This window comes from Oryza brachyantha, chromosome 1 (assembly GCF_000231095.2).
Source record: "Oryza brachyantha chromosome 1, ObraRS2, whole genome shotgun sequence".
Taxonomy (NCBI): domain Eukaryota; kingdom Viridiplantae; phylum Streptophyta; class Magnoliopsida; order Poales; family Poaceae; genus Oryza; species Oryza brachyantha.
This window is the reverse complement of record NC_023163.2, coordinates 2899354-2914502: the sequence shown is the minus strand read 5'-3', so window position 1 is coordinate 2914502 and position 15149 is coordinate 2899354. Positions and strand designations below refer to the sequence as shown.

General features: G+C 40.1%; 1 protein-coding gene across 1 annotated transcript; it reads right to left on the bottom strand.

Moving 5' to 3' along the window:
• Positions 1-6100: 6100 nt before the first annotated feature.
• On the bottom strand, positions 6101-14279 carry LOC102711307 (ubiquitin carboxyl-terminal hydrolase 14). The gene is made up of 19 exons (XM_006645496.3): positions 14046-14279; positions 13771-13951; positions 13069-13181; positions 12662-12998; positions 11836-11930; positions 11485-11618; positions 11342-11398; positions 11138-11215; positions 10534-10588; positions 9687-9767; positions 9369-9567; positions 9234-9291; positions 9036-9158; positions 8425-8513; positions 7877-7966; positions 7626-7799; positions 7397-7521; positions 7061-7190; positions 6101-6634 (listed from the first exon to the last, which is right to left on the bottom strand). The coding sequence occupies exons 1-19, from the start codon at positions 14139-14141 to the stop codon at positions 6462-6464; spliced, it is 2388 nt and encodes a 795-aa protein (XP_006645559.1). The 5' UTR covers positions 14142-14279; the 3' UTR covers positions 6101-6461.
• Positions 14280-15149: the final 870 nt, after the last annotated feature.

Genomic DNA, 15149 nt, shown 5'->3' with positions numbered 1-15149 from the left:
CTCAAACTCAAACCGTTGGAGGGTTGGATAGGCATTCTTAAGTTTAAGATCAAAGAGTTGGGCGAAAAAATGGATATTAGGATGGCAGACATGGACGGAGCACTCCCCTCTTCACCGCCGCCGACACGCGGCGCCCACATTCATAAACACTGATGGTAGTTTGGCAAATTAATGTACGCAAAATGGAAAAAATCATCAGCTTATAATTAATTAAATATTAGTTATTATAAACTTGACTAATCTGATTTTAAAGTTACTTTTATATATTTTTATTGCAAAAAAACACATCACTCAACCGTTCAAAAAACGTATGCACGAAAAAAGAGAAAAGATTTATCCCGCATTGACATTTACAAACACGCCCACTGGCTGTGGTGCGGAACTAGCCAAGAAATTTTTAGAGCCTGGATAAATCTAACTACATCGAGCATTTGCTATTTTCATATATAAATTCTATGTATTAATCATGATTATGGCATGAAAAATTCTATTATACGTTCGCTGGCTGGTTTGACAGTCACCTTAGCTAAGCTGAACGGCGGTTCAGGGTTCACAAAAACGAGCGGTTTTAATGGTTTTCAACGTTTTGACATTGCTCGAAATTTTTTTTGGTTGGAATTTTAAATAGTTTTTGATAAATTAAAATGTCACACAGAAAATTTGACCAAAATTTATCAGAAACCATGAAACCAACAGAGCTCGCACTTTGGTGGGGTCTTCAGTAATGTAAACCCTCGGCCGCGGGCTGGCAGGCATGGTCTGAAAACCAGGCTGCAAATCCAACGGCAGGCACTGTTGGAATAGAACAGTGTAGAGTTTCTTTCACCTTGCAAGCTGCAAAAAGGTTGGATATTCAGGAGCAGTAAAAGAAGTTGCTGCCAGCCCTTTTTTTTCTCTCCCTTTGCTGTCGTCGTCTTCTTTTGTTTCTGTGTATGAGAGCAAGTCTAATAATATAGCCAATAAATCAACTATAAAACTCTTTGCAGTATTCTCATAGTTTACTCATACAGTAGTTAGCTCTTCACTCATATACCGTTTCTCCTCTCTCCTCACATCTTTACTCTACCTAGCATTTAGCCGGCTTGTAGTCTACTATTATATTTACTGTAACTGAGCATGACTTACCTCAAAAAAGAAAAAACTGATCATGACAGGGGAGCAATACATATTATACACTGCCGGTGTAAATATCGCTGTAAATTTCACAATTAAGATGGGGAGGACAACACAAACGAGGCACATTGATTCTTCTTAATTACCACACGCAGTTAATGGTGATGCAGTAATAATAATAACTCTGGATCTCTATGCTCTCTTCTCTTCTACCCTTGGCCAAGAACAAGATGAGCTACGAGTGACCCCCCCCCCCCCCCCCCCCCCCCCCCAAAACAGGACCACCCAAGGATCAGGGCTCCTGGCACAATCATTTGGCAGATGACACACACCACCATGATCACCCAGCACGGCAAAGCGTAATGGTCTCTGAAATCTGAATGCTCATACGCTCGTCCCATGCATGCATGGATCCATCCATGATGATGAAAATGAATGCCCCCCCCCCCCCCCCCCCCCCCCTCTTCTGAGCTTCTGATTAATTGATCCACCAGCCTGGTCCAGCGTTAAGTTCAATCCCCATGACAAGATCCATCATATCAGCCTTCCTTTCCGACGCAGGAATTTTACAGACGAGTTTCGGAAAAAAAATCCTCTAAAATTCCTATGTTCCAAGGAAGCACTAATCATTTTATCTTGCCAAGCTTGCAACTCGATGATAGAGCTTGATCTTGGTAGCTAGTGGGTAGCATCCATGATCCATCCATCCATGGCAAGCTCTTTTCACTGCACAAAGGGTGGCCACAGCGAGGGACAGGGATAATATCATTGCTGTTCAGTCAGGTCGGGGGCACCGGCAGCCAAGCTAAAAGCAGCAGAGCTACATGGATCGCGTACTGCAGTCAGTGACAGTGGCGTTGATGCGCTACACTACACTGTGTGATGCTGCAGCAGCTACACTTTGGCTTTGGCTCCAGCAGCTCCAGATCACTCTCAGCTCTATCAGATGCTACTACTCAGTGCAGAACAAGACGGTGATCGGATCGGATCGGATCAGATCAGCCATCCATCGATGAACAGTCAGGTGGTTAGCGATGGAAGATACAGTGGCTGCTGCTGCTGCTGGATGCATGGAGCCATGGATCATGGAGCTGTGGCATCAACAGCACTGGGGAAAAGCTTCAGGGAAAAAGGAAGAAAAGGACATGGATGCTAGCTAGCTGCATCTGCAATCTGCATGCATGCATGCTGATGCGTTCTGAACTTCTGGTGCTGCAGGTTATCTTTGCTACTACACTACAGCTAGCAATGCAATGCCATTGCCCGATACAGTATTTAGTTGTTTACCATCCTTGGAACGGATGCAGTGGATCATTATTTGTTGTGTTTCGTCTGTCTCTCATCATGCAATGCAATCTATACTACCGCTACTTTTCAGTGGACAGAAGAGACCAGCGTATGCATACAAATGGGACTGACACAAATTCCAAAAAGATGAACTTGCACAGGTCGTCACTGCATGCATTCAGAGTAACGGACACAGATAGAGTGGTTCCTACCTGCTACTATTGAGTTGCATGGATCAGCCGGTTCATCTAAAATATGCAGCTGGCTGGAAAAAACATGAACATTTTACTTGCCCTGTATTTCAAACTAGTACGCTTGGGAAGACTCTCTCAGACTTCCAACAAATAGACTGCAATCTTTTGTATTCAACTGTCATCTATACTCATGTTACCTCCAGTCTAAGTGAAAACCGCTCCTCGCCGGTTTGTCAAAAACCCAGTAAAACAAACTAATTTCGATCAACTCCGTATGATGACGATCAACTAAAACATCGATCGGTTTGTAGCTGGTTTCCGCGAAAACCGATTGGTTTCGGTTGACCCTTGTTTGTTTTTTTTTTTTTGAGAAAAGTCAAACATCATATTAATTTACAAATGAAAAATAATTTATAAATAAAATATTTATATATGTGTTATTAGAGATTAAAAGACAAGATTGAAGAATAAAATACGATGAAAAAACTTTCAAATCAAGGTTAAAAAATCAAACTTTAACTTATAAATATAAACAAAACCGAAAAGACGAGACTGACAGAGATCTAAGTTCGAATCGTGGGCTCCCCCCAACTACACTTGGCAACTTTGAGGTGTACCTCAGCACCTAGCATCTGCCTCCACAGCCACACCTTTTGAAACGTCCTAGCTAGTGTTGATGGATGCAGCCAGTGGCCTACACGGGCAAGCACGTACTCCAGACACGTAGCCGACCGGCTGACTACACGATCGGCGATTAATCACATGGTAATAGGATAGACACACCAAACAAAACCTTCAGTTATCCAGCACTGTCAGCATTAATGTGTCTAAAATCGCAGCGGCAGCAGCCAAGCTAGCTACGTGCTCTGATCCACCACCACACGCACTTTAGTCTACGCGTCCCAAACATTGGGCCGTTGATTATAATTATTAATTAAACAAAGGCTGGGTCAACTAGTACTAGTAATTAATCTGGGACGACCATCTACCTATGTAATCTAGGGGATGCTTGATTTGGCTAACATATTTGCAAACAAAAAACAATTTCTGAATAAAACTTTTATATACATATTTTTAGCACACTAAAAACGAAGACTTAGTTGAGAAAATCTCAAAATCAATTTTAAAATTAAGGTTAGAAATTAAATTTTTGACTAGAAGATATAAAAGCTAACATGCATAAACAGAAAAAAAAAATAAAAAAGGGTCTCGATCTACATTATCTGCCGGTTGGGTTGGAAAGCTGAAGCTGCAGAGGCACGGAATGCCGGGGAAAAGGGTGTTGTTGCTCTGCTGGTGGTGGTGTGGTGTGCATGTGTTTTGCAGTCACTAGCACGCATCCAGGCGAGTTGACGGTGACATGAACCAACTGCTGCGACGGCATGCACACTCCGGCCCGAACGATAAACCGATGCAATTAAAGCCGTGGCTCTTGCCTATCTTTATTTTGATGGCGACCATAGTGGTGTAGAGCAATTTCAATAGTATATCTAACTAATAGTTACAATTCCAATTTATATAGTTACCTATAAAACATTAATACATGGTTCTACATGTCATACGTACACCGTGTCTTAGAGTCCGTGCTATAGCTATCCATGCTTTAAGGTCATCCTTAATATAAGTTTCATGTACACGATTACCTAGAGTGGCATATGTCATTGACTTGATTTGGTGGCTCACGTTCAACACGTGTCACTGCCGAGAGACCAAGGCATTGTTTAGAGGAGTTTCGCCTAGTTTGTATGAGCTTCTGTCAGGGATAGATTCGTCTAGACTCTCTGGCTATCAAAAGTTCATCGGATTATAGAAGAATATAGAGTTACATAGTCAAAAACAAACTTCTTACCCTTCCCTATATTTTCGTCCACAGAAAATCTTACAAGAGAGCAGAACTAGAATATACAAACTAGAAACCTTGCCTTTTCGTATTCCCAATTAGCTAATTTCTCATCAGTTGAGTTTTAAAATCATAAGCTCTTCAGAACATGGTGTCAAACTCGAACGATCTGGTTGGGCTCATTCGCCATTGCGAACATAGACAAGGGTTTACAATATCATGGTAATCGGTCATACCCCCCATAGCACTATAGCAATAAATGGTGGTTTGGCTCGACAAATATCGCAAAAAAAAATCCAAAATTTTTGAAAAAGTCACGGTGAGATATCATGGTAATCGTGGCATACATCATAATAATCGCGACATATCACATCTTTTCGCATAAAAATTGTGATTGTCGATATGACAAACCATCATGATTATCATTCCAAATTTCACGATTATCGTTTTCACCAACACCGCTACAAACCACACGATAATCTCACCGTTAGACCCCAAAAACCAACCACAACGATTTTGTTCTACAAATTTGAATTCATACTCATGCAGTTTTCGCACAATTATTGCCAATAATCGTGGAATCACTTGTGCATTTGACTTATGAACGGTAAGTAAAATACTGACGGCGACACGAAACGATACCTAAGTAAGATTAGTACTGTATTTCAAGAGATGCCCACACAAGGAGAGGAATCCGGAAGGAACTATCTTTCTACAGCATAGCCTACGCTCCGAGGCATGTCGTGAAGATCGCTGGACCCTGCTGTGATTGGGCAAGAAGAGTTCCAACGTTGCACGGTGCCTTAGCTAGGGCTCCATCGTTTCGTAGTTTTATAAACTAAAATTTAAATTTTAGAACTTAATTTACACTTGATTTTAGGGTTTTTTCATCATGGTTTATTTTACATATTTCGCTTTTGAGTCGCTATGGACACGTATATAAAAGTTTTAACTGTAAATTATTTTTCGTTTGCAAAAACACGTTTTTGCTTATTCCTCCAAAAAGTGAAATGATGGGAGCCCTAGTTTTTCTCCTTTCGAAAAGGGGCGCAAGGAAGGCAGGCAGGCGACATGAAGCAGCACGAGGCAGGAGGCCCAAAGGCTTTGAGTGAGAGAAGATGAGACAGCGAGAAGGTTGGGGGTGCTCCTCTGACAGCGGCGTGTGCGCGGCATGATGTGGGTGGGCTGCTGCCCCGCCGCCAGCCAAGGGGAGGGAGGGAGAGGCCCCGGCCGGCGAAAGCGACGTGGTGTGGTGGGCGTCGCCTCGCCGGCGCAGCAGCAGCGCAGGGGACAGCCAAGCGTGCCGCATGGCCCCGGCATGTGCGCGATCGTGTCGCGCAGCACAGCGCACAGAGACGCACGCCCCCGCCATCGGCGACGCCGTCAAATCAAGGCGGGGCAGACGGCCAGCAAGGCAGCAGCAGCAGCATCTGTCCATATCGGCTACAAGTATTGTACTGCTATCCTACTGGCTATCAGAATATCAAAATTCTATTAGTAACGTCTCAGTGACCCACAGGCCAAAGTAAATATGTGATCACGGAAGAAAGGCAGCAGTAGCAGCGGCCGTGACAAGTGCGGAAAAAACTCACCGGCGGCCACGGCGAGGTCCAGAGGTATCAGGCGAGAAGGCGAAGGATATGCTGGCTCTTTTAACGCCCGGAGCTCTGTTAAAATGTGCAAAATATTATTACATGCGGCACCAGGGGCCGTCTCTTCTCCCTTGCCTTTTCTTTTCTTTTTCCTTTTCAGATGTAAAGATTGAGCTAGTTCAAAGTTTTCACAGCAGAGTTAAAAATCAGGTGATAAATCGACATCGATGAAATTGAATGCGATAATGCATAAATGTCAGAGAACAAAGTGAAATCCCAAGCTGATCAGTCTAAAGTCAGCACGACAGGATGTGATCAACACTCAGTTCTAAAGTTCATCGACTATCCGCCATGCTTTTGATAATAGGTGATTGTAACTAAGACAAGTCAGCGATGGTATTCTTGCCTGTGAAGTCTTTCAGCTGCTAATGCTTTTTATATCCTTTGAAAGAAATAGAGGTATCCCATATCCTTGGGCAAGTCAACAGAGGCAGCCACCTTACTGTCATTGAATATCACCCACCTCCCGTCTTTGCGGATATGGGCAACATAGTGCCCACAATGGGTAGAGGTGCCCATATGACTCACAAATGCCATCAATTTGTATCCTGCAGAGCATAGTGTAGTGTTAAAATGTGTATTTCTAACCCATCTACAGGCAGTATTGGGCCTAATGTTTTGGACACCTATTGCATGTGGCCAGTTTGGAGCGAGCTCTTATGTGGTTTGACTAATCACTCACTACCATGGATTCTTTACATATAACTCAAGAAATTATTGAAAACAATGTTTTCTTGGGAACTTGAGGGGGCATGGCCATATAACTGTAAGTCTGCATCCATTTCTTTATATAATGTAGTATCATTATTCAAAAATACTCTGGGCATGTATAAAGGTTAGCCTTTCAAATAATGTAACCTTCAAAGTCACTATCAATACTTTAGAAAGTTGACAAAATTAGTTCATCGGATTGCCAGATTGGCACCATAGACAGTAAAAGGCCTACAGTAAACAAAAGGATTGGAGAAACTTACTTCCACTTCCATCCGGAATGTGTGCGTCATCAGCTTCCATATTGCTTGTTGAAGAATCAACAGTAGGTGCTGAGCTAGAAGTTTCTGGGTGGCTGAAAATCCAGTCTGTCGCTCTCTCGATATTTCCACCCTAATGCATAACACAACAAGAGTATCACCACCAGATGTACAGAATATATGCCAACGATCAAAGAGTTGGTTGCATACAATTGAAGAGGAAAATACTAAGACAGTTTTGAAAGTTGTCTATGTGAGAATAGTATCAATTTCTTAGTGCTCAACATTGCCAACTGTGCAAGAAATATGTAAAGATCCAATCATAAAAGAAATTCTTACAGAAGCTGCCAAGGCTTTTCGAGCAACATCTTCTTGAAATCCAAAGGAAACAAGAGTCTGAACACTAGTTTCATCAACAGTTTGTTCAGCAGCCTGTGAATCTTTAGATATTGGATCATCAATATCTGCATTGCAGAATGGTGATAAAAATTGTAGCGGTCAAGTTACATACCCTTTGATGATGACAAAAAAAGTAATAAGAATGTAACATTTCCATTTGTACACCCACCTGGATCATCCATGTGTGAAAGAAGCCAATTCATTGCCTCCTCAACTCCTGTGTTTGATGTACTAATAGCAGCTTTCTGACAATGAAGATAATTGAACCCCATGCTTGCCAGATGGGATACAATGTCCTCACTGGCAACAGGATAAGCAGGTTCAGCAGTGTTACCACCAGCAGCTGCAAAATGTTTCAGTCAGCAAAGTTTATCAGGAAGACTATGGTCATGTTGAAAACCTAATAAACAACAGTCTAACCTCCTTCAGGTAGTAACTCTTCCCCAGGCTGTATGCCTTTGCTGCGCATGTGCGAGATATCAATTATATCAGGCACATCTATGTAAACATCTGTGGGGGCAAATCAAATGTCAATATTCAAGAAGACAGATAACATAAAATGGTCAAAAGAAATTTAATAATAAGAATCAAAAATAAGAGCATGTTCACACCACCAAATAAGGCCAGATTTCAAAATTTCTCAAGCGGGCAGAAATGAAATACTAGCAACTTTTGCCTAGTAACATCAGATTCCTACCAAATTCTAGGAGTACATTAAACAATGTAAAAGATCAGCTGTGATGTGTTAAGATTTATTTCACTGGTAACAAAGCATCAATCCAGTCGAATTCTAAGATCAATCACATTGATAAAAGGCCTACAGAGCCTGAAAGTACCAAAAGAAAAGAAATAGCATATGGATGGATACTAATAGCTCTCTCAAAAAATCAGTCCACTGTACAGTTTGGGACAGCAACTTGAATTTAGAATCATCAGACATGAATGAGCAAATGATAGGGGCGTATTACCTAGTTTCTTTGGCACCCATCCTGCTTCCATTACAAATTTACGCATCTGCAATACCAGGTAATCAGGAAAGGATTTAAAGCCAGCAGTCCTGAAAACCAAGTTATATGACGTGTTATAAGAAGCCATCTTCTGTTTCCACATCAATAAACGGAAATGTGCAAACATTATAATGAACATATCATTTTTACTATTTCCACAGACCATGTTAAAACAAAATATTCTGAATGATCCAAGAAACTAAATAGGCAGAGGAATCATGTTCTAAAAAAAGTCACGAACCTCAATCAAGAGAAAAACAAGGGCTGGATGTTCCCAATTATATGGCCAATCATTGATTTTAAGATGGTGGGACGATATATATATAAGTTTTGCTAATTTCGAAATATTTCTTATAAGATAAGAAATTGAAGGCAGTGCCAAATTTCTGTCTATAATAAAATCAAATGACGAGCTGAGGATATCTCATCAGGTCATATCTAACACATAATTTGGCTAAAAAGAAACCAATGGATAGCAAAGCCAAAACAATAACAAAGTAATCGACTGTGAAGTTGTATAGCTGTAGTGATCCTTTTAGCAAATACAGAACAAATATTCAAAATATGCATACTTAATTGCTGTCGTCTTCGAATTCAATGCAGTGCTGTAAAAATCAGGCACTTCTTCCGCGCCTGAAAAACTTGCCAAGCATGCCTCCAGTGGGACTCTAGGCCTCACAATTTCCTCATTAGACCTGTTTATGGAAACAAAGTGAAACATACATAGGTCATATGCTCATTTGGAAATGCATGAGCTATGAGTAACTTACACTTCCTTTCCATCCAGATCCATTGCAGCCTTTTTCTCATGAAACGCTTCTAGCTGCTCTGCATATCTCACAGATGTCAAGGATTTACTAATGCACTTATTTAAAATACAGAAGGGAAAAAGTTTTTTAAGTCACCTTTGTTAGTAGCTTCATGCAATGGTATGCTCAATGAAAGAATGTAGTCTGAACGTTTGTTATAAGAAACTTTTCCAGAAGGACATTGAAGCCGTTCCTCAATAATGAATTTGAACCCGGTAAAAGGATTCAGCTCATGGTTTCCAGGGTTTGCCTGATCAACTTGGTCAATAAGATGAAGGAAGAAATCAAGGGCATCCTGCAGAAAGAGATGTATTAAAATGAATACTTGGAAATGTTTATACCCAAAATTATGCAAAGAAAAAATCAAATAAGTAGCTGTTCAGTCCAAGATTTGTAATTCCATGTCCAAAGTACCTGTTGCCTCATACTGGAAAATTCAGGATGCTTTGCGGCAATAACTGTCTTAAACATACGAGGGCGTATTCCTTCTTGCCCCTATTAAAATTGAACATAACAATTAGGTTTATTCAAAAGTGTGTCCAAAAGTGTTATTGAGCCTTAATTGTCAAACAACAAGATAGAACAGTCAGAATCAGAACTGCCGATCAAAACACAATATGTACAAATAATGAGAATGGTGAATCAGAACTGCTTATCAGAACAAATTATGGATCAGCAAACTTGGCTTAGAAGTTGGCAGGTAATAGTAAGTATGTAGTGTATTCCCAAGCTTGGGTCCTGTCAGGAACACCAAAAATATTCTGATTCCATAAAATTGAGCTGTTTCATGAGTAATTCTGATACTCCAGACAGGGCATCTATTCATATTGAAAGTGCCCTGTGGTTTAAATTGCATACAATTGGAGGAATAGAAGTTAAAGAAATGTACATCTAATAAGTGAGTACTGACATAGACAAATGAGTTGAGAACAACAAAGCTATATAAACTTTCAAACATGTTTGTACAAGCTAGGATTCCATGTTTATACAAGCACATTTAGAAAAGCATAGCTTCCTTAGACTTTCACTTGACCCACAGAACACATGCTACAGAATTAGTAGATACCAGTTCTTGCACAAAAATTAAATGTGGGTATAGTTTTGAGAATTAAGAGGCCTAAGTTTGTGCACATAAGAGCTATAAAATAAAACACAAAAGCAGTCTACTCCAGATTGAACCATCAGCAATATGAACAAAATTGCTAAGGTAACGACCAACAACGGAAAGTGCAAGCAAAGGCAGATATATAAAAATGCTTACCTCTTGGTTTGGCAGAGAGTATTTGCCAGAGAGCATTCCATGTGCCAACTTTGTCCTGAAAATTTGAAGTGTCGAGTGTAAGGGCAGACATATTTTTTATTAAAATTATTGCTTAAAAAACAAATCCCTTCTAGAATTATTACATCATAAAACAGTAGCACTGAATTGAGAAAGATGTTCCTATGCTGAAACAAGATGCAGTATTTAAAGGACATTTGGACAGCATGATATATGTTTGGTTACAGCATTGCTAATAGCCTTAAACATTCTACCACTTAACCAGCGCTGCACTGGACCACTACAGTATCCAAGATGAATTCCCACCAGCAGCTTCCCAGTGTGAACAGAGCAAGAAAGTGCTGGCTTGCCAAAATAAGATTCTAGGTATAATCACTCCGCTTGTGATTGCAAGAATTTAACAAAGTAATTTGTACCCATACTACGATTTCTGAAGCGTACAGCCATACATGACAAATGGCCAAACAACTGATTTATGTATTACACTTACATTAGAAGCAGGCAACACTGCATCTCACAGCAACCACCTCAGAATAGTGATTCAATACCAATACACGCAAGCACAGATAAGCTGGTGTACACTTACATTTGCATATTTAAGTCCATTGTTGGATCAGCTGGGGAAATTGTGAATGCAGCTTTCAAGCTCTGCTTCTCATAGTATCTGAAATGATACAACAAGTAAATGCATGAGCATGTGCTACTGAGGAAAAAAAGCAACTCTAGACAAGAAGTGGTGAAGAGATAATGACATAACTTTCAACAACTGGGAGAGTAGAACTAAACTAACCGTGAAATAAAAGGAAGAGTTGAAAACATCACTTGCATTACTGAGGCCATATAGCAACTGCAGAGGAGGAAATACATGCATTTCTTAAGACTTAGAGAAATTACTGGAAGAGAAAGTAACATCATGAAGTCAACCAAAGCTACCTGTTTCCAAGGTTAACAAGGCCAGTATAACCAGGCCCGTATAAAAGTTCAGCATCTTTGCCACTTTCTTGTATTCTGTTCCAGTCATAATTGGTATTGTGATCAAGTTCTCTTTCAGCAGTAGTCATCTCAGTCTGCACAAACAAAAGGATCACATCAAAAAGCCCCTAAACTAAAAGACACATTGACAAGCATCAAAGGGGAAAACACAGTATGACAATAAGGTGCTACATTATATATTGCCACAAAAAAGTGCTAATATGTTTTTATCACAATTAAACAAAAAGGCAAGTCCTATTGTGTAGATCTAAAGTATCGCACATAAATGCCACCAGAAAATGAAGAACTCACCTTTTGAAGAGAGGAAAAATCAATACCAAAGTGTGACAAATGCTGAGCTAGTAGTGGATCTTCAACACTATCATCTTCCGGGTATGAGAAAACGTCTGAGCTGTCACAGAAAAACTGGTATGAATAGGTATTTAATATACAGTAAAAGTAACCCCAGCTGCACATGCCCTTGATAGGAAGGTTGCACCAAAAGTTTAAGAACACTCTTTGTTAAAACCAAAAGAATATGAAAGCAAAATGTTTATGTGAAAGGTTAAAAATAACAGCATAGATTACTTCTACTTGGGTTGTGTGTTACTCCCTCCGTTTTAAATTCTAAGACTTTCTAGCTTTGCATAAATTCATCCATGTATCTATGTACATGTTTTGTATATGTGTCTAGATTCATTAGCATACAAATGAATCTAAGCAAGACCAGAAAGTTTTATAATATGGAATGGAGGGAATACAATTTATGATCTATGAACAATACATACATATAACTCTGGAAGTTTAAAAGAACAGAAAACTGGAGTCTTATTGATTTAATATGAATCATTACATTTTCCAATTGTTTGTCTCTGAATAAAAGTTTGACTGGTATTTATATAAAAATATATCTCTAGAACTTATTTTGAGTATAATATTCGGTATAAATATTTCAACTAGAGCATCGTATATATATTATATATATGAAAATTTTAATTTAAATATCCAAAACGATACAGTTCATGAGATAAATGGGTAAAGTTCAATTTATTCACTAAGTGGTAATGTTGATGTATGTAATAGTATAATAACAAAAGAGGAAGCCTAAATACGTAAAAGGTCCGCAGAGTAGCATTACCTGCTGCTTCCAAATCGGCAGTAACTGTTCCAAGCTTTACTGCAAGAGGATATTTTGTCTGTTCATAGTGTTCAATAGCATGATTATTTCCCCCACTTCCATCCCAAAGCCGCCTCCCACAAAGGATCATGCCATCAGTCAAATTTAACCAGAGATTCTCAGTTTTATCACACTTGCTACATTTCCATCCAGTAGGGGGCACAATGACACCATTGTCTAGCTGTTGCAGATCCATAGCAAATGCACTGATTTTTTTATTGTCAGCAACCCAAGAAGCCAGTCGTTGTTTTCTATCAGCACTTTCGGCAAGTATAACTTTGTCAACTGCAATCCTAACCTACAGAGTTGTATTGTAGTAAGTACCTGTGCATACAATAACTAAAGTCTTTTATGTCGAACACAGTTACCTTCTCTGGCAAGTCAACTGATGGAAACGGGAGAGAAGTAAATTCAGGCAAGATAACAATTTCAAAAGCCTCATCATATTCAGGTTCTTGATCATTGAAACCTCCCTCCACTCCTATAAATGTAGGAATCCCTCATTAGTAAACAAAGTCACTGCATTCATCTATTTGCAATCATGGGAATACAGAACAGAGAAAATATGACTATCTATTCTATTGTGGAAACCCAGGTTACAGACAACTCTTCTAAGAAGTAGTAAAGCATATCACACAACAAACAATTCAGTACTACAGCCACCATATGTTTTCGGCTATTCCATGGTCTCTAACACAGCCACCGTATCTTTTATGATATGTCATGGTCTCTGATTCCAGAAAATAGGAAACAGAGCAATGCCATACCAATAATTTTCTACATTAGATTAGCTGAACAGATCAAATAGAACAGGAAACATATCAAAACTACCCTACCTAGCTGGGTAAACCTGCACTACAATAACAAACAGATAATGGGAATCCAGATATGTCGCGACATTTTTCTCCATAGCATTGCCCAACCCAATAACCACATGAAGCAAGTCTCAGTAGAAATGATCCCGTCACTCAAACACAATCCCATAAGGAAAAACACCCACGCACGGTTCATCTGTCCACAATATTAACAACACGAAGTACGATGTTGACCAGTGGGTAGGCGCGTCATACCGATGGCGAGCAGCGTGGGCTTCTTCAGCGGGCGATCCGCCTCGTCGTCGGGCTCCGGCTTCCGGCGCTGCACGATGTGGAGGTACACGGGGTTCCCCGTCTTCTCGTAGTTCCACGCCACGTGCTCCTTCCCGAACCCCAGGAACGAGCTCAGGTCGACGTACAGGCCCCCCTCCGACCTCTGCACGCGCGCGGTGAGGGAGAACACCCGCGTCAAAACCCTAACCCTAGGAAGACCACACCAGCGCACGAGGGGGCGGGAGGCGGTTACTCACCGGGGTGTCGAAGGAGACGCAGCACTCGTCCTTGTGGATGCGGTCGGAGGGCTCCGGGATGCGGACCCTGTGGAGGTGCGAGCGGAGGAGATCCATGGCTGCGGGCGGCGGCGGGTGGAGGAGCGCGGCGCCGGCTAGGGTTTTGGTGGTGGAGACGGCGAGGCGACGAGGTGGAGAGGAGTGTGATTAGATTAAGAGATGGAAGAGGAGTGTGATTAGTAAGCTGGTTGGGGGGAGGAGGAGGAGACTTTCGTACGGGACGCGATTTAACACGGTGTTAGCTTGGATTTCGGCCGGCGCATTTATTGTCGTGCTTTTTAGAATTTTTTTAAAAAATGAAATTCGTATTTGTTCCAAAAGAATAAAAAAGAGAAATGATTCTCGAAGTGCTTCCTCCGTATTTAAACATACGAACTTTACTGTATTTGTTTCAAAATATAAACAATTCGATGACGTATAGCATACAATAAGGAGACAAAAGAGATTCTCTTTTAGTCATTCTAGCGTGGTTCTTTAAAATTTTGAATTGATTTGATTCCTTAGCATTTGATTGGGCTTAAAATAAATCATGAAAATTTGTACATAAATGCTTATACCATAATACAAAAACCGAATCTTGAATATGCTTATTTTTTGAGCAAGGGGAGTATTTGGTAATCCCTTCGTACCAAAATAACTTCATTTTTAACTCCCCGCACACATACCAATCAAAAAAAATATAACATCCCTCGCTTTAACAAATCCCAATACAAATATTCAATATTTTATATTCCCAATGCATTTATTTATTCATTTCACAAACTTCAATGGAATGATTACTCCCAAATAAACTTATTAAAATTTTGTCGGATGTTTTTATTGAATATGTAATATAATACTAGCAAAATAGTAGTCAAAAGCTATACATAATTATACCAATAGTTCTGCCATATATTGGTTTTTTTTTTACCTCCAGCTGAAAATTCGGTAAAAAATTAAAGGAAAAAAGGCTAAAATTGGATTTAGATGGCATCTGGTTTTAGAAATGCAGAGACTAATAAATCAAAACCCTTTGGATTACTAAAATTAAACATTTCACTCGATTAACAGTTAGCATATCCCTTT